This window comes from Pelobates fuscus, chromosome 5, assembly GCF_036172605.1.
Source record: "Pelobates fuscus isolate aPelFus1 chromosome 5, aPelFus1.pri, whole genome shotgun sequence".
Lineage (NCBI taxonomy): Eukaryota > Metazoa > Chordata > Amphibia > Anura > Pelobatidae > Pelobates > Pelobates fuscus.
The window spans coordinates 369,742,981-369,764,159 of NC_086321.1; the positions used below are offsets into that span (position 1 = coordinate 369,742,981).

Below are 21,179 nucleotides of genomic sequence, written 5' to 3' on the forward strand. Positions count from 1 at the left end.
ACATCTGGGGATAGGCATGGAATCCAGTCACAACCTAAAGGCATGGAAGAAGGCCTGAGGCTTAAGGAAATTGACTGGAGACGTTCTACGTTGACATTGGGATGATGACCAGCAAAGACCAAGGCCTTGATTTAATTTTTTTAGATCATCGTTTCATATGATCTCATTCTGTTACTAAAAGTTTTCCACAAAAAATCTGATCGACTTTAATGGTGACTCTTGCAGTCTAACAGACTGTGATCATTTGAAATGTTTGTCCAAACATGTTAAACTGAGGCACAAGTTCCCTGAGCTCACAGTGATCCCTACACTGCCCTCCATGGTGCTGGCAACTATTATGTCCTACAAGTTATAGATTTATACTGGAATGTGACCACATTAACATGAAAAACAATTTATCGCTAAACATAAATTGTGTTTGTCATAGCATGATCAAAACTTAGAGACAATAGAGTCATTCTAACAACTATGGCTTAATGTAGTTTTTCTAGTGAGTACAGTCAGTTCAGAGAAAAGGCGTTTTTTACATTACAACCTAGACGGCCACTAGAGGTGCTTCCTGGGTCAGCTCTGCACAGTGTGCAGGAGAAGCTGAACTTTCCCAACAGAAATGCATTGATTCAATGCATCTCTATGAGGAGTTGCTGATTGGACAGTGTGGTGTTTGGCTCCGCCCCCACTCTGCCTGCTTGGCTGAGATCATCAGAATTGACAATCCTATGGGAAAGCATTGTGATTGGCTGAGATAATCAATTCTGATTATTTCAGCTGGGGAGGCAGATCTGGACCATAAATACGTTGAGCTTTTTGGTAAATTAAGGGGAGTAAGGAGGGCCTAGAATGCTTTTTTAACACTAAAGCGTCAGGAATACACATTTGTGTTCCTGACCCTATAGTGTTCCTTTAAAAAAAACAATGAAACTTTTTTTAATGCAAAGAAAAGTCTTCTCATGCAACATTGAAACTATATATGCTATGGTTATTTTACTGCAAATGTAACTATAAATAAGAAAATATTGATGGCGGACAGTTACCGTAAGTGTATGTAATTTCTGCTGTTTGCCAAGCCATTATTGCTTTGAATAAATCCAATGCTACATGGGCCACAAAGTGATTTTTTTTTTTTTTTAAATGAAAGATAACAGCCTCCATTATATTCAATGTGCGAGAAAACAACTTGGGGAGGGAAGTATACTTTAGATGGTGGATTTTCTTTTGAAAATAAATGTCTTGGGCATAAAGGAAATGATGGGAAAAGCTTGCAAATCTTTGTGAAATTGGTTCAAAATGAGTTATTTCTCCAAACGCAGCATTCAATTTTTATGTGTTTTTTTGTTTGTTTTTTACTGTCAGCTTTCAATAAATCACATAGAAATTGCTAACTTATTAAAGCAATTTTAAAGCTAAATCGGCACGCTGGGGTAAAGAGTACATAGAAATATTACAGTGATAGATGGAAACAGAAGAGGTCTGTGTTTAAAGCTGGGTAAACCGCAGGGGTGGCTGCAGATAATAGTTACGGAGTATATACTTAGTTGACCCTTTGATGCAAAAATCATAAATAGATAACAAGATGTATGGCAGTCCTGAGTTTTAACTAGTATGAAGGTGTGCTTGCTTCTTGACTTATATCCACCTTGCTTAGACTGCAGCTAACCTCATGCCGGCTTTGCTGTCCACTTCCAGGACCCAAAGAATTTCCGATCAGAGAAGACAGGCCGAGGTCATCTGAAGGAAGGCTGGAGAGACTCCGAGGAGCCAATCATGTGCTCCTACAAACTGGTTGCTGTGAAGTTTGAGGTGTGGGGTCTCCAGACACGGGTAGAGCAGTTTGTGCACAAGGTCAGTATGTGAAATGGACTTTAGGGTCCACCTCTAAGGCAACTCAGTCCTCGTCTGCAGCATGTATTTCTGACCCAGCAGCATTCCAAATATCTGTGTCTGACTTTCCCAACAGATTTCTAAGTCTGATAAGGGTAGACAAGGTACAATAGCATAAATCTGTAAAAATCAAACAAGCAAATCTAAGTGCAGATGGTTATTACAAAAATAGATTAAGGTGAATAGTAAATGGGTAACTCACAAACGTAGAGCCAATAAATCACTTGGCTCAAATGGTTAGCGCCTCAGGATCTTCTAAGGTAGATCCAACACCCTCTTTTTGTCTCCACTTGATCTCCTCCTCCTTTACCCAGTAGTTAGGAATGGATAGCAAAAAACTCCAATTGAAGGTATAGACAAAATTTATTTAAATGATAATTATAATCAATAAAAGATAAAAAATTGTTAAAAATCCATATAAAAGTTGGACTGATCTTATACGAACTTTTATATGGATTTTTAACAATTTTTTATCTTTTATTGATTATAATTATCATTTAAATCAATTTTGTCTATACCTTCAATTGGAGTTTTTTGCTATCCATTCCTAACTACTGGGTAAAGGAGGAGGAGATCAAGTGGAGACAAAAAGAGGGTGTTGGATCTACCTTAGAAGATCCTGAGGCGCTAACCATTTGAGCCAAGTGATTTATTGGCTCTACGTTTGTGAGTTACCCATTTACTATTCACCTTAATCTATTTTTGTAATAACCATCTGCACTTAGATTTGCTTGTTTGATTTTTACAGATTAATGCTATTGTACCTTGTCTACCCTTATCAGACTACTGTTTATTAAGGTAAACCTAAGCTCCACTTATTTCTGTTTTATTTGCATGTTCTATGTTGTGAAGGTAAAGGGATTCCTTCACTTAAGTGTTAGAGCTGGTTCTCACCTTACTGGTATTGTGTGCACCTTTCTTTTCTTGTACGAACAGATTTCTAAGTCTGGCTGTCTATCCCGGCATCAAACTGTCTATTCCAACCGTCGAATTGTTTGCTGTATATGATCTTTTCCAGCCTGTTTTCACTTCATTATACTTTCTCCTCCATCTATATTTAACTCCCTATACATCTCTATCTATCTGTCTGTCTGTCTGTCTGTCTGTCTGTCTGTCTATCCTACACATCCCCATCTATATTTATCTATTTATCTGTCTGTCTGTCTGTCTGTCTGTCTATCTATCCTACACATCCCCATCTATCCCTATAAATCCCAATTCATCCTCGTCCGTCAGTCTTTCCCTTGCTATATTCCCAGCTGTGTGTTGTTCCCTCTCACTATCTGTCTGATTACATCTCATTATGCCGTCACATCTGTATATGTTCCCTTCCATCTACCCAAACCTTACTACATTTCTCCATCCATCTATTATCCCCATGCTGTATGTATCTCCCGCCTGTTCAAGCTTTGCTGCATGTCCTTATACATCTGTCTTCCCCATGCTATATGTCCTGTCTGTCTGTCTCTCCAATGCTATATGTCCTGTCTGTCTGTCTTCCCCATGCTATATGTCCTGTCTGTCTGTCTTCCCCATGCTATATGCCCTGTCTGTCTGTCTTCCCCATGCTATATGTCCTGTCTGTCTGTCTTCCCCATGCTATATGTCCTGTCTGTCTGTCTTCCCCATGCTATATGCCCTGTCTGTCTGTCTTCCCCATGCTATATGTCCTGTCTGTCTGTCTTCCCCATGCTATATGTCCTGTCTGTCTGTCTTCCCCATGCTATATGCCCTGTCTGTCTGTCTTCCCCATGCTATATGTCCTGTCTGTCTGTCTTCCCAATGCTATATGTCCTGTCTGTCTGTCTTCCCCATGCTATATGTCCTGTCTGTCTGTCTTCCCCATGCTATATGTCCTGTCTGTCTGTCTTCCCCATGCTATATGTCCTGTCTGTCTGTCTTCCCCATGCTATATGCCCTGTCTGTCTGTCTTCCCCATGCTATATGTCCTGTCTGTCTGTCTTCCCAATGCTATATGTCCTGTCTGTCTGTCTTCCCCATGCTATATGTCCTGTCTGTCTGTCTTCCCCATGCTATATGTCCTGTCTGTCTGTCTTCCCCATGCTATATGTCCTGTCTGTCTGTCTTCCCAATGCTATATGTCCTGTCTGTCTGTCTTCCCCATGCTGTATGTCCTGTCTGTCTGTCTTCTCCATGCTATATGTCCTGTCTGTCTGTCTTCCCCATGCTATATGTCCTGTCTGTCTGTCTTCCCCATGCTATATGTCCTGTCTGTCTGTCTTCCCCATGCTATATGTCCTGTCTGTCTGTCTTCCCCATGCTATATGTCCTGTCTGTCTGTCTTCCCCATGCTATATGTCCTGTCTGTCTGTCTTCCCCATGCTATATGTCCTGTCTGTCTGTCTTCCCCATGCTGTATGTCCTGTCTGTCTGTGTTCCCCATGCTATATGTCCTGTCTGTCTGTCTTCCCAATGCTATATGTCCTGTCTGTCTGTCTCTCCAATGCTATATGTCCTGTCTGTCTGTCTTCCCAATGCTATATGTCCTGTCTGTCTGTCTTCCCAATGCTATATGTCCTGTCTGTCTGTCTTCCCAATGCTATATGCCCTGTCTGTCTGTCTTCCCCATGCTATATGCCCTGTCTGTCTGTCTTCCCCATGCTATATGCCCTGTCTGTCTGTCTTCCCCATTCTATATGTCCTGTCTGTCTGTCTTCCCAATGCTATATGTCCTGTCTGTCTGTCTCTCCAATGCTATATGTCCTGTCTGTCTGTCTTCCCAATGATATATGTCCTGTCTGTCTGTCTGTCTTCCCCATGCTATATGTCCTGTCTGTCTGTCTCTCCAATGCCATATGTCCTGTCTGTCTGTCTTCCCCATGCTATATGTCCTGTCTGTCTGTCTTCCCAATGCTATATGTCCTGTCTGTCTGTCTTCCCCATTCTATATGTCCTGTCTGTCTGTCTTCCCAATCCTATATGTCCTGTCTGTCTGTCTTCCCAATGCTATATGTCCTGTCTGTCTGTCTTCCCCATGCAATATGTCCTGTCTGTCTGTCTCTCCAATGCTATATGTCCCATTTGTTTGTCTTTCCCATGCTATATGTCTCATTGGTTTGTCGTTCCCATGCTATATGTCTCATTGGTTTGTCGTTTCCCATGCTTTATGTCCCATTTGTTTGTCGCTCCCATGCTATATGTGCCATATGTCCCGTCTTTCTCTCTCCCTTATGTTATACAGCTCACCTCCCGGCCTAAGTCAGTGCTTTTCTTGCACCTCTTTGCAGGTTGTTAGAGACATATTGCTGATTGGGCACAGACAAGCCTTCGCATGGGTCGATGAATGGTATGGTAAGTTATCAAATCAAACTGATAATATGTGATCTTTAAGGAAAATACGTGAAATCTCAACAGCTTAAAGTAACAATGTATCAAGGTGTGTGATATCTTTGCAATGTGCAACAGCCTGAGGAATGATTAATAAAATTATATGCAGAGGGACCAGCAATGCAATGTGAGTGGAGCATAGATTATCTTTCCATAACTTAATTAATATTTTATTTATTGGATATAATAAAAGGGGCACTTAAAACACCATAACCACTACATACATTGTATTGTTCTGCAAAGACTTTACATTGTTACATTGTAATCAAGCATGAAAAAAGACTAAAGTCAATCAAGATCAACCTTTAAAACTCATTCCTTTGTGGTGTTAATACAAAGAAGGTATCCCCCCCCCCCCGCCCCACCTCTTCTCCCCCCCTCGCCCCACCTCTTCTCCCCCCCTCAGAGACCACCCCCTCCTCAGTGACATGGCCAGTTTAAACATCCTCATTATCAACATCAGGTGGTAGACCTAGGTGGTAGACCGTAGTCATATCCTGAAAGCCCTGGGGCAGTATTAGCTCAGTGCTCGTAGCCTGTAATCACTATCCAAAGTTAGATAGATTCACACTTGTTAAGGTGGAAGTGTAACTTACAAACTATTATGAGGGTGGCACCGTCTAAAAATGGTTTGACAGAAAACCGGGGGAAGCGGAAAAATAAAGAATAGTTGCCTTTATGTATACATCTTAGAGCACAGCTGAGACATGCAGGGAGGAGCAGTGGATCAAGACCCCGACGCGTTTCATGCCTCACTGGCAATTCTTCAAATAAAATCTATCTGAAACCTAGTCTGGACACAAATATCACAAGAATTAAAAAAAACTATTTAATGAATCATTTTCATATAATGTTCCTGCATAGCTTAATGAGAAATACGATTACAGGCAAACTATTTACTGCCAAAACGTATATATCAGTTTTTGTACATGTTTTAAATTTACTGTTTTTATTAACTAGCTGGGATGTACATGATCATTCAGGTCATTGGCATTGGTAAGTTAACGAACCCAGCAGCTGTCCAACAGCAAACTTGCAGCTGATCAATATAGCCATGTTAAACAGAGGATGGCCCTAAGGGCAATTAACATCACAATTAATTTAAACCGTTAATTACTGGGGTTGCATTGCAGATCCATCTCGCACAAATACAAATTCTGTGTTCATTATAAGCACAGTTACCTTACCCTTCTGCTCCTTCTTCATCTAATTAAACCCTTGTATGCCAATTTTTCAATCAAAAATAGTTTTAAAAAAGCATATTGCATGTTCTACTTTATTTTACAGTGAGAATTGTCTGTTTTGGTTTTAATATTTAAATAGAAATACACAGTGTTGTACAAATGTATACAACAAACAACAGTCAACAAATAGCAAATTCAAAAAAGATCAAAAGTGCATTTAAACTGTGCAATTCTATACATCATGTGACTGGTGTTTGTTTACGTCACATGACCAGTGCTTTGATAACTCACGTGACCTAGATGAAGCTCGATATGAGTGACAGCTGATACCCCAAAGTAGTCCAAATATACAATATATTTTTCATTAATATGTGATATTATCTCAGATTATTAAGCCTGAAACAGACATGAAATAAATTCACACTGAAAGGCTGTAATGTAAATTGGTTATTATCTTGTCTAATCTATTTTCTTCCCTCCAAGGTAAGTAAAAAATGTATAATAATAATAATAATAAGTATACAGAAATCTTTTCCTTCTCCACCAGGCGATCTCCTAAAGCTGATTTTAGAAGATCCTTCTTTTACTATCTTTACCTTCCCTGGCTCAGAAATGATATCCTAAATAGCTTACCTGACCCCTTCACCTCCTGCAACACTGCTTAACCCTTCCATGGCTGACTCAAACTAACTTTATAAGGCACTCTTTATAAAGATAGTAAGCTCCTTGCTTCTCAAACCTTTTCCCTACAAATCAAATCACTTCCTACCTCTTGGAACGTAGAATTCAGTACAGATTTTGAATCTTGAATTTTTTCAGATATGACAATCGATGATGTCCGAGAATTCGAGAAAAACATGCAGTTCAAAACCAACATTAAAGTTTGCAATCAGAACTCATCTACAATGGATGCAATAGGCAGTCACGCCAAGGAAAGCGTATGTCCTTTTATCGTATTATTATTGCTGTGCTAGGAATTTGCATAGCATCTACGAAACAGCACCCAGAGCTAGAATCCTTTCTGTAAATGAAAATTTGATGGACATTGTTTAGCCTTATCCATATTAGCACATATTGTCCATTAGTAACCAGAGTGAAAGCGATCTAACGGAAACAAACATGCCCACATTTCTAATGCTCTCTCAGTGAATACTATGACTTCTTCAAGGGCCATTTTTCTCCTTGACAATTTGGCCCAAACATTTACCCATCCTTTTGAGTAACAGATGGCCTTTGCAAAGCACTGATGACCCCTCTGTCATCTAAAGCGATATAAAGCGTTTTCTTTTTTTCTATGTCTGTAAAATGGCCACCCCTGATCAATTCTCTCGCTTTGATGACACAGCTTGTGTCTATTGGTAAGTTGGCCTAAAAGCCATATAAATTAGCTGACATGACAGCAGTGTGATTCAATGAATCCTCGCTGTTAGTGATCTCTGAAATACAAATGCTGACTGACTTAAAGGGACACTATAGTCACCCAGACCATTTCAATGAAGTGGTCTGGGTGCCAGGTCCCTCAGGTTGTAACCCTTCAGAGAAACTGCTATGTTTACATTTGGGGTTAATCCAGCCTCTAGTGGGTGTCCGGAAGACAGCCACTAGAGGCTGGATTAACCCCAAATGTAAATGCCTCCACCATATTATGCCTCAATCGCGCAGAGCGTCCATAGGAAAGCATTGAGAAATGCTTTCCTATGGACACTTTGAATGGGCATGCGCATTCAGCTTCTGTGACGTCGGCAGAGGGAGCTGACTTCGGCGGGGGAGGAGAGGTCACCGACGCCGAGGGAGCCCGCTGCTGGAATAAGGTAAGCTGCTGAAGGGGCTTTAACCCCTTCAGCGCCACGGCAGGGGGACCCTGAGGGTGGGGGAACCCTCAGGGCACTATAGTGTCAGTAAAACCGCTTTGTTTTGCTGCCACTATAGTGATCCTTTAATAATGCACAATCATAACAGAATGTGTGTCCAGAGATTAATCTCTTGACTGTCGTGGCTTATGTACCACAATTATGATCTTGCTGATTTAAAAGGGTGCATGTGTATTAACTGGTACAGAAATAGTTTGTTTTACTTTGCATTACGGGCAGGTTTCCCGATAAACTTGCTGTGAAACTATTTCAATATAAATTTATTACAAAGTTTACCGGTTGAGATTAAATGTTTGGTACGAATCTCAAGTCTTCTTTTAAGAAAATACATTGATATCTTAAATGCCAGAGATGGTTTAAAAACACTGAAAATCCCTTTTATCAAATAATTAAAGAAGATCTAAGTTGTCTGTAAATACCAGCTTTAAAATGTCAGAGTCTTAATGAATTCCCGTAGGAATATGATGAGGCAAACTGGAGAGTGTTTTTAGAAAGAAATTGTCACAAAATCCCAATGAAATTTGGGATAAGGTAGGCTCGGGTAAAAGTGTATGTCTCAAATAGTGATGTTCTAGATCTGTAATTAAAACATACAATGTAGAGTCTTCTATTAAAGGAACATTATAGGGTCAAGAACACAAACATGTATTCCTGACCCTATAGTAATAAAAACACCATCTAGACACCCTGCCTCTTCTTGGCCCCCTAAATATAGTAGAATCATACCTTTATTTCAGTCTGCTGCTGCTGCCTCTGCCCCATATCTGCCTGCTTGGCTGACATCATCAGTGTTGATGAAAGACAATCACAATGCTTTCCCACAGGATTGTGGGATTGGATTGGATGAGACTGTCAAAGAGGAAGATCAGGGGCAGAGCCAGCACAAGCCAAACACAGCCCTGGCCAATCAGCCTCTCCTCATAGAGATGTATTGAATCAATGCATCTCTATGAGGAAAGTTCATTGTCAACACGCAGAGGGTGGAGACACTGAATGTCAGTCACACTGTGCAGCACTGCCCCAGGAAGCACTTCTAGTAGCAAAATGAGGTGTGGCCACTGGAGGTATCCCTAGGCTGTAATGTAAACACTGCATTTTCTCTGAAAAAACTGTGTTTACTACAAAAAGCCTGAAGGTAATGATTATACTCACCAGAACAAATGCAATAAGCTGCAGTTGTTCTGGTGACTATTGTGTCCATTTAAAGTACACAACATGAAAAATATACTCATAAGGCCAGTTCAAGACCCAATTATTCTTACTATAAAATAACATAGCCAAAAAGGCGGAGGTAGACATTGTTTTATTCAATTCACAGAATTCACTGTTTATTAAATAAACTCCAGAAAGTGTGTATCCTCCTGTATGCAGACATTTCCAAAATCAAGAGATACGGTATATAGGTCAAAAGGGTGAACTGTTCAGAAAATGCACAGAAAACATTTAATGGAAAAAAGAAAGTCACAGTTCACGTAAAAGGTGGAACAGCAAGAATTTTGCTGAACGTGTAATTTGACATTTTTTGATTTCCTTGCTTTGTAAAGTAACGTTCCCGCTTCTGTCTTCTCTTAGACATGACGATGGACGAGGTTCGAGAGTTTGAAAGGACTACTCAGGAAGCCACTAACAAGAAAATCGGCTTTTTCCCTCCTGCCATCTCCATCACTGACATTGCCTTGTCTTCCTCTGCACGAAGTGGACCATCTAGCGCTCCGTCCACCCCTCTAACTACCGATGCTCCTGAATTCCTTTCCGTTCCCAAAGATCGACCCCGAAAGAAGTCTGCCCCGGAGACCCTAACACTGCCAGATACTACTCAGATGTATGGGGCCCATAATGCACAAGGCATGTTTTCTTGCGGTGAGCCGTCTCCCCCAAACTCGGAGTAAGTGGCTTCAAGGTGCACTTCAGTCTCCCATACCACATAGCTAATTCCTCTTTATTAACTGCACATCCTGGCCAGATATTATGGCAGCACACCGCGAAAATCCTCTTGGGTCATGGTTTAAATAGCATCAGCCACCTCATGTTGCAACCTCTCATCTATAAATGGATTCCTCATTTTTGACCGGTCGGTTATGATATTAGTGCTTATTAAGATGTGCATGGCTAGAGATAGGGCTAATTCATAGATTTATCAGTTTCCTAATCCCGTTACAATCAGAAGGGAAAGCTCAGCTTTTACAGTTCCACGCAGAAGACGAGAAGATAAATATTAGAATTTATACTGTGAAAGGAAATTAAATTCCAATGCCTGTTGCTTTCACCTTCCAAAACCTACTGACCTTCTTCGCGTCTCGCTCTAAGCTTCTATATACAGCTTTTCTATAAGGCCAACATGAAAAGCTACAACATCAATACTGAATGAACTTCTTCAAAAAGCCGATAAACTGTGCCGAGCATGTCCGCTCAGGGCAACGTGTCCTGAAAGTCACCGTTTACATATAAACAATACCAGAATCATTAAGCAGTGTTAAGAAGAAACCAAGCCTGGTTTTCCTTGTTGTGACACGAGACTTGATCTAAATGGAAAACACCCAAGCAGAGAAATTATGGAATTGCCAGGACCAGATTACAGATATGACCAAAGTGGGCAGTGTTTCATTTAAAGTGTAATGAGTGTGTTCAGAATAGGCAAGGCACTTACTGAAGCAAGCCCTTAACGCCTCCCACAGGTAGCCCTTAATATAAATTAGATGATCTTCATTAGACCTTTGAAGATAACTTGTCATTTCTCTGTGTATCTGTCAGTGCACCCAGTGATGTGCTTCAACGCTGCCGTCCGCAGAACATTGAGGCCTTCGTTTTCATTTATCAGCGTATTTATAGAACTGTTCTGTAACTAACGGAATTATTTGGTTACTCCAGCCTTGGCTGTTGGCTGAAAACTAATTATAGGAATTGATGTTTGATAGAAATGCGATAAGGTTGTCAGTTCCTGCATTAAAGGTTTATCGACTTCTTTTAAAAAAAAAAAAAAAAACACCTGAAGATCAAAACATAAATGTGGAAATAAAACCTAGTAAAAAAAGAAGATAAAAATACAGTGATTTATAGAATTAAACATATTCTTTAATCTGACTTAAGCACAGAGAACTGCAATCTGCAGATAATTGACATCTAATAAATTCTATGAAATTAAGCAGGTTTTTTTTTTTAAATAAATCCTCCCATTTCTATTTTTGCTGGGGATAAACGACCCATCCTCTAAACACACCTTGCACAATTTCTTTAATCAATCATGTTAGAGTTTATAGTATATGTGTATAATACTTATATCTTGTTTTTGGTTTTTTTAAATGGATGATATTTTTTTTTTTTTAAATTATCCATAAAGCTAGCTTGTAGATAGTGTTAAACTGGGGATGCTGTAAATGAACTAACAGGTAATACTATTAAAATGTATTTGCAGTCATATTCGAACAGGAGACAGAGAGTCATATTGCAGGCTGGGATATATTGTATTGGACCAATGCTCCTTTTTCTGGACGCTGGATATCTCTTTATAGTTTCCAAACATTATAAGTAAATAAGTGATTTTAAAGATCCTTTAGCAGCCATAAGGTACACTCCAGTATCCCCTGGCAAAGAAGATCTGATATGAATTGATCTAAATGTTACTGAGCGTTTGGCAAACCTGCTGATGCTGCTGCTTTGCATTTGAACAGTGCTCCTCGGGGGCGTGGTTACTGAATAAGGTCCATGGTAGAATGACTTCCTGCATTTTAGTTAACACATTGAGCACACATTGTGATAGGGACATAAAGGCACTGTGTCCCAGTGTTTATTATACATCTAGTGTACATCGCTACACGGAACACTACAATAAATTCTTCCAGGCTATGTAGCATAACAGGATGGGGACAGACAGACCAAACCTATTATTTATATCACAAGTTTTAGGGTCATTTATTTAACTTTTTATTACAACAAAGTGAGATGTTCACAAGCACTGTCATTCTCCGCAAATCAAAGAAATGTAATTTGGACAGACTGTTGATGTATCATTTCGATTTTTATTTTGGAATGCAGCAATATGTGTTCCTTACTGATTGGAGGAATCTGTGAGACAATCATTATCTTGCTCCCAAATTAAATCGGTGACATTGACCGAAAAATTGGGTGGTGTGGCCTAGCCAGATTCAGTGTTCACACTATGGTGACAATAAATTGTGTAAATAATAGATCTGGATTTAAAGATAAAATAGCAAGATTTGCAAGAAGAAACCTCCCAAGATTCAAATGCATCTGAATCACAGTCTGACTGCTACAACTTTGTACACAGGAAACTGGTGTACGATGTATTCATATATTAACATTTTATGGTGTTTGGCTCACTTTTTCAATGTATTTAATTAATTTTCCTGTCTTATTAATAGATGTGTTTGAGTTTCTTAGTTGATATTAGAGATTCTGTATTTCCATGGAGTATTGATTGTGTTTCGGTATTAATTCTGGACTTTGTATACGGACAGTCATGTGTGGTAGAATTATTCCAAGATGGACATCACTTGTGATGCTACAGAGCTTACAGGGTTCCAAACTTAATGCAGTTTGGTTACATTCTAGAGCTGTTAATCTAGACCAGGCTTCCCCAAACTCCGGCCCTCCGGATGTTGCTGAACTACAACTCCCATGATTCTCAGCCTATATATTTCATTCATAGAATCATGGGAGTTGTAGTTCAGCAACATCTGGAGGGCCGGCGTTTGGGGAAACCTTATCTAGACAGTTGGAGATAGATGTCATCCCACCTTCGACATGGAGAGTCCTGCCATGATGCTTAACCATGGTTACGGTACAAATGGGATTATGACAGCTAGTTTACAGATCTTTTTTACATTTTCTTTTTATATTTTGTGTAATACAAGTATAGATTTTTGATACTTAACATGGCTTGTAGCAGAGAGATCTATCTGAGTTCTTCCAAGGAATGTACCTTGGTATATGGTCAAAAGGAATATCCTCACCTGCGATCACCTATAAACTAATGATAGATTGCCACATGTTTACCAAAAAGGCAACAGGGGGTGTCTATAATCTGTATTACAAACAAGTAACATAAGCACTAGTTACAGCTTGCTATACGCATTAAATCATTGTTAGAAGTTTATAAATAGGAATCGTCAATGGTAATCCTCAAAAGTAGAAAAACACTTTTTCTGATGAATATTTGTGTGGTTCCTGCAGTAGTAGTGGTTAATTCTTTCAATTAATCCTTCATATTGTTTCATATTGCTCTGATTTTTTGGTATACTGACCCGGACTGTTACTTTCACTATAACTACTGTAGTACCAATCCTTGGCTTCGTAATACGATACTGTACGGATCTCTGGTGCCCAGACTTTGATTTCTTGCTGTTTAGTTAATCTGTCTTCACCCTGGGTGGTCTTTGACGTAATTGGCCATCAAGGACCGGCAATGCACCATTCTATACGTTCCAAGCTGTCGCGAATATCCTCATCCCAATATTGCTATGAATTAGTTCTCCTGCATTATCACAATGAAACGCTGCCCTACACAATCTTCACTGTTTATAAACTTGTTCTCGCTAAGTTAGCTCAATGAACGTTGGGAAAAGTAAATACTATGATGAAAATGGCTGCTTGTTTCTGATACATAGCATTTCAGCCTACATACAGTGGGCCAGTGGCTGCTTTGTTTAGGCTGGACGTCAATGTATTATAGGCTTGTTAATATTGAACTCAGGTAGATTATACATGCTGGATGATTTTTCTAAGACGTTCCTTTGCCCAGTGTACCCAAGAGATGGATATTTAACTCTACAATGTGCTTTCAGCATGCGTGCATGGATTGCCTTGTAAGTGAATGAACATGATTTTTCAATGTATTATTTAAAAGTAACTGGTTAAAGTTGGTGCTGCCCTGCATTTAAATATAAAATAAGCTCAATTCTTCCATGGAATGAGCTGTTTTGAGATCAGGTTAATGAATTTTGCACCAACCTTTACTGGGACGATTTCTCCTTGCCCGGCAGAATTGCACAAGTAATACCCCATATTTTTTGCTAGGAATTCAACTTTGTATTTTCTTTCTATAAAATGAAATCTGTTGTGCAAGGGCATATTCCTAGCGCACGTTTGCAAGACTCGGAGTACTTTGAGAAGTTTACATAAGATTGGCACAATCCAGTTTTTCCCCCAAACCTATTTTTAATTATTTTATTTTTTTAATAACACGCCGTAACTCTGCCGTGCTGCGTAGATTAGACACGGGTCCAGGTCAATACACAGAGAGCAACTAAACATCTTAAAGCACGTATAAATAAAAGCAGAATGATATCAGGGGTCATTCTTTCTTGTAGTCATAACTCAATCACTGTGACAACCACATCCCCAGCTTATTAGCTCAATAGCTCTGGTACTTTGATTGCTTTAATCAATGTAGTTTACATTTTATAATAAACTTGTTCATTCAATAAAGAGTGATCAGTGGCAAATTAACATCTGAGATGCAAAAATGCCATAATTGCAGAGTTTGAAGAAAGTCTCCAACTTTTAAGAGTTTCTCCAAATATTTTAGTTTAACCTCACTCTTGCAACCAGTCGTCAACTTACTGTTTAGTGAATAAGCCCCCGGATTCAACAGCGCGCTATAAATGGATATTTAAGGATGGTTACATGCACCACGTTTCTCCTTAATTCTATCAGCATTGTTAGAGCTACAGACAGTTCACGGATACATGTACATTTTCTTGCCGCTATACATTGTTTTATTAGAAATGCTAAATACTGTACTTACTGTTAAAAGCCATGATTACTACGCCAATTAGAAACGCAGAAAGGGCAGCACAATCAGCTTTGCTTCCAACAATCAGACCGTGTGGATTGGCTGTCTGGAAATCTGAAATCTTCGAAATAAAAGATAAAACGAGAGTTAAGTTCACTCTGCAGCCCATTCACTTGCTCACAGCACCCTGCCCAAATGAATCGTTTTGAAGTAATTTTGGATACTCTGGGGCACATGGGGTGGTTATTTGCACTTTAATACACATTAGCTGGCTGTCCTGTATTTTATAACCAATTCCTGAGCAGGAGAGGTGACGACCCATTGCGTTTCCCATGTCTTGTTCATCAATTGCCACTCAAAATAGTTTATCCACTGAACTGGAATTGTGGAGAATTGAGGGTTGTAAAATTTCAGCCTAAAACAGCAGAGCTGAAAAAAACAGTGAGTGTTTCAAATTCAGCTATTTTGGCCTTTAAAAAAAATGTGTGTTCCCCTTTGTCCAATCTCCGCAATTATCCAATTTAGTGTATAAACCCTGTTGGTATTAAGGTGTTAGGCCACAGTAACGCAATTGGATCAGATGGTCTGAAATACCTTCCCGAGCAGGACAGCAGCTTTGACGGTGTATTTTTAAAATTTGTTATTAAGGATCTGTGATCTCAAGGACTTAGACCTCTGTTTAGGCTGAAACCTAGATTAGAATTCTGTGTGCTTTTATTTCTGTGTTCATGATAAACAGTAGTAGTCGTCGTGCGTGTTTCCTGCTCTCGATGTTCTTCTTTAATAGCTGTACGTTTTTATTTTCAATTTGGAAACATGCTTCAACAAATATCCATTATTAACATACAATAATTTACAAAGTGTGTTACTTTGAAGGGGAAATGAAGTAAACATAGGAAACTGAAGCATAGAGTGCATAATTGCTAGCTACGCCTTTTTTTAATCTCCTTGAGGACACGTGACGGACATTTTCCGTCATGCTGGTATTTTACTCCTGAAACCGTATCTTTAAGGGGTTCTTTATTTTTGCCTATCTGGACCCACAAAGCCAACATATGTCATTTTATTTTTTTTCTACATCTTTTATTTCCACTGTTCCAGGGATTGTGAAGAAGAACCGATGAGGGAATGGCAAATTTGAAAAACAAGTGAATTTGAGACTATTTCCAATCTGTCAATTGCCTTACAATTTTTTACTTTTACAGTTTCTGGCTCAGTGAAAAACAAATCCCTTCTAATGATCAGTATCCTGAAATGAATTTTATACATCTGTTATTTACACCAGGCCAGTTTCAGATAAAATAGCATTCATTTCCTGCTGTTTACATGTTGCATTGTGTATAAAAATAAATGTTTTACTGCCTGAATGCGTAAAGGACCAAGTATTGAAATATTAGGAGAGGACAAAAAGAATCGATGAGCTGGCACTTAATCATAACAAGTGACATCCATAGGACATGCTTCCTTTTGCTTTTCATTATTATATTTTTATGGATGTTTTTTTTCCTCGTTTTTTCCTTTTGTGTTTAATTGTAAATAAACTTCCAAGCAATCTTTTCAAGTGTTTTTTTTTTTTTGTCTTATTTGTGAATAAAATATGAACGATTTTTCCTAGAGATTGTCTAATAATAATGAAAGGAAGCAGACCTTTAACATAATAACTACCACCACCTCACCCTAACCCTCACTTAGTTTGGGCCAAATGCAATCGAGGCTGCTTCAAGGTATCACCCTTCCACCCCTATATCTTGATGAAGAAAGAGATATCGGTATACGGATCCACCCCTATATCTTGAAGAAAAAGATTTCGGTATACGGATCCACCCCTATATCTTGAAGAAAGAGATATCGGTATACGGATCCACCCCTATATCTTGAAGAAAGAGATATTGGTATATGGATCCACCCCTATATCTTGAAGAAAGAGATATTGGTATATGGATCCACCCCTATATCTTGAAGAAAGAGATATCGGTATACGGATCCACCCCTATATCTTGAAGATAGAGATATCGGTATATGGATCCACCCCTATATCTTGAAGAAAAAGATTTCGGTATACGGATCCACCCCTATATCTTGAAGAAAGAGATATCGGTATACGGATCCACCCCTATATCTTGAAGAAAGAGATATTGGTATATGGATCCACCCCTATATCTTGAAGAAAGAGATATTGGTATATGGATCCACCCCTATATCTTGAAGAAAGAGATATCGGTATACGGATCCACCCCTATATCTTGAAGATAGAGATATCGGTATATGGATCCACCCCTATATCTTGAAGAAACAGATATAGGTATATGGATCCACCCCTATATCTTGAAGAAAGAGATATCGGTATACGGATCCACCCCTATATCTTGAAGAAAGAGATATCGGTATACGGATCCACCCCTATATCTTGAAGAAAGAGATATCTGTATATGGATCCACCCCTATATCTTGAAGAAAGAGATATTGGTATATGGATCCACCCCTATATCTTGAAGATAGAGATATTGGTATATGGATCCACCCCTATATCTTGAAGAAAGAGATATTGGTATATGGATCCACCCCTATATCTTGAAGAAATATTTCGGTATATGGATCCACCCCTATATCTTGAAGATAGAGATATTGGTATATGGATCCACCCCTATATCTTGAAGAAAGATTTCGGTATATGGATCCACCCCTATATCTTGAAGAAAGAGATATTGGTATATGGATCCACCCCTATATCTTGAAGAAAGAGATATTGGTATATGGATCCACCCCTATATCTTGAAGAAAGATTTCGGTATATGGATCCACCCCTATATCTTGAAGATAGAGATATTGGTATATGGATCCACCCCTATATCTTGAAGAAAGAGATATCGGTATATGGATCCACCCCTATATCTTGAAGAAAGATTTCGGTATATGGATCCACCCCTATATCTTGAAGAAAGAGATATCGGTATATGGATCCACCCCTATATCTTGAAGAAAGAGATATCGGTATATGGATCCACCCCTATATCTTGAAGAAAGATTTCGGTATACGGATCCACCCCTATATCTTGAAGAAAGAGATATCGGTATATGGATCCACCCCTATATCTTGAAGATAGAGATATTGGTATATGGATCCAACAACCATCCATAACCATCCCTTCCTTATACTCCCTAGCTTAAAGTGTTAAAAAGTTATATTTATACTATGCACGCTATTTGTTAGCAAAATTCCTAGAGTCCTGCTTCTTAAACCCTATTTATGTATTTTCATGGTGCAAGCCATCCATTTGACATTGGTGGTGGTTGCGAGAGTCAACATTGCAACGTACACTACATCTTCCCTCCCTGCAGTGATGGTATAATGGGAGAGTGTCAATGGACATGTTCTGGCTACACAGATTAGCTACATTATGATACTGCATTAGAGCCAGACTGTCTTAAAACATGACTGTTGACTAGGTGGAATGTCCCCAGCCTGTTGCCCCAATAACACACATGAGACCTTGTTAAGTTGGGTAAGGGCAACAGCCACAGCTTTATTGATAATCCATGCCAGCAAGTCTTTAATGTCAGCTGTTGGGGTGATTCACCAACAGACAGGTCTATCCCGTCAAACCAAGAGTCCAGAGCAGCCTGCCTCCGCCATCAGCTCCCAGCAGGCTGCGACTCCCCAAGCCTTCTCGGCACCTTCTTCCACTTCTGCCTGCACTGCCCAGGACTCCCGCATGCTGTGACAAAACAAGAAAAAAATAAACCAACAACAAGCACCAGAAACAGACCAATAATTCCATATGTACAAGAAAATTCTTCGGGAGGGAGGGAGGGAAAGTCAGGATCCCTGCACTTTCTCAACGCTGACTGGTAAGTCCCCTCCCCTCACTGTCCTTATAACATGCAGTCCATTTTGCAACTTTGCATCCTTATTTTTCCCACCCCTTAGCTTAGCATCAGTCATGTCCCCCCCTTCCTTGTCAGTCCAGGGAGGGTCTGTACCGTCCCTCATACACACACGCAATCAAACACACAAAGACAAACAGGGTATGCTCTGTAACCAGGCCACACAGTGGCTTCATCGTGGGACAAGCTGTGTAAATCACTTTATTTAGGATGGTTCATGGCTTTGGGGTATATATATCTATTTGTAGGAACTATAGACAGATGCTTTAAAGGATGGAGATATAGCTATAGGTAAGGAAGAGAAGCTCTGTTAAGTATGGCTACAGAGAAAAACAGCCAAAAAATAAAGGCTACCAAAAAGGAATCTGGTTTGAAACATAACCACAAGACAGGCAAGGTAAAAATACAGAGCCAATAGAAGAACCGGGGAAAGTAAGGATTAGAAATACAGACAATAGGGGAGCCGGGGGTAGGAAGCACTGACAAGCACACAGAGCAAGGAACTAGACAATAGAGTAACCCCTGCGTGTCATGGAGAGGCATACAGACAACAGGGGAACCAGAAGAGGGAAGGAAAAGGCTCAGAGACCATATGGTCACCAGCGCAGGATGGAACCAACTTTCAAAAATAACATGTTTGAGTCAAAGTTTTTTTTTCATAATAAACCATCAGCATTAGCGGGTCTGTCACTTCTGCGTATTACATAAAGACTTAATCTCTATCAAATACTCCTGCCGGCTGCGTTGGAATGTTATTGAAATTCCAACACAATCCAAAAGATTCCATAAAACAAAGTAAGGACTACCTTGTCTTATGGTAAACCCTAAAGCTTTGCTTAAGTCCAATCCCAGCAGTCATCAAAAGTAACGGATGTATGATTCAGGCATCACCTCGCTTATCACGCAATCGCAAGAGTACAGCACTGGCAAACCTTCTCACAAATGAAGAAAATGACTAAGTAACCTCCCTTCCACTACACTCAATGTCCACCGGAACCCAAGTGGTAGAAGTCTTCTTCTGGGGTTTATGTAAAGGGTACAGATTCCCTTTAACATATTAGAAGAAGGAAGAATACACCTGAAAATGTAAAGTTTAAAATCTTGCCAATAGGTATTTAATCACATACAATGCTAAAACCACCATAGGATCAAAGTACCCCAATATCTATGGGTCCTACATTAATTTTAAAGGGACACTCAGTCTAAGCACCAAAATTACTTCAGCTTTATGTAGTATTTTTGTGCAAATATCCAGTGCCTGTAGTCTGACAATATAAGTTAAGTGAATTTAAAAATCTAAAATAAAGTTTCTCTAAAATCCAGTGATGGCTAGCATGCCTCCATTGACGTCATTGCCCCCTGCGTGCACTTTGAGTCAGCAAGGGGAGATAGTGTGCTGAATAAGGTAGGGAGGGAATAATAAAAAAAATAAAAAAAATATGACTGACAATAGAGGGAGGTGGGGAAGCTAAGAACGTCTGTCACCAGCGCACAGTGCTCAATGACAAAATATGTCATTTTTCACATGAGTGACTTTAGGCATCGAGGAACAGAGTTCTGGACTGCTTAAGACATGTGTGCCGGGGGTGCAACAAGCCTCCAGCACAGAGGTGCAAATATTTCTCAGGTTCTAGGCCTGTCTCCTCAGATAACGCAGAGGGTGCAGGAATCACTGTTTTATGAGGACAATTAATATATTCCAAACCTGATTGAAAATGTACAATGCAGCATACCTATGTACATATATTCCCAATCCCCTTGTAACCAGGTTAGTTCAGTTAGTTACAGAGTATTCTACAGAGCGCTGCGGAATAAGTTGGCGCTATATAAATGACAAAAGTAATAATAATAAAAAGATCACCAAGATTTAACCCATCGTTCCCCAGACACAGATCACCTCATGAGTCTATCATGACACTAATCTTCTGGCCAGAGGGCCAGTGAAAAGCTCTGAAGCCCAAGTTGATACCTAGCCCCAGGTCTGTCCCCATGGGAGGTGCATTCTGCACACACAGATTATTATTTTGGCTATTGTAGCCTAAAATTTGCAATTTACTTTATTCCCAGCCATTTATACTTGTGAATACCCCCTAATCATGTGAGGTCGAGCAGGAAAATACAATCAGTTCAGCTAAATGGCGGTCTTAGGGCTCTGATATAACTTATTATCCTAACTCTTCCTGTGTAAGCTCTTGGGCCCAGACCTTGCCCTGTGAATACACTGTGCCTGCGCTCGCTCCTCCTGGCCGCCAGGGGTCG

The 21,179-nt window shown here is 39.7% G+C and overlaps 1 protein-coding gene across 1 annotated transcript in view; it reads left to right on the forward strand.

The window, feature by feature from the left end:
- Positions 1-9,945, forward strand: part of PITPNC1 (phosphatidylinositol transfer protein cytoplasmic 1) — a 117,743-nt gene extending 107,798 nt beyond the window's left edge. Inside the window, exons 7-10 of the mRNA XM_063456139.1 lie at positions 1,687-1,842; positions 5,130-5,193; positions 7,233-7,351; positions 9,857-9,945. Of these exons, the coding sequence (XP_063312209.1) occupies positions 1,687-1,842; positions 5,130-5,193; positions 7,233-7,351; positions 9,857-9,862 (345 nt within the window). The 3' untranslated portion in view covers positions 9,863-9,945. The remainder of the gene's footprint in view (positions 1-1,686; positions 1,843-5,129; positions 5,194-7,232; positions 7,352-9,856) is intronic.
- The last annotated feature ends 11,234 nt before the right edge of the window (positions 9,946-21,179 follow it).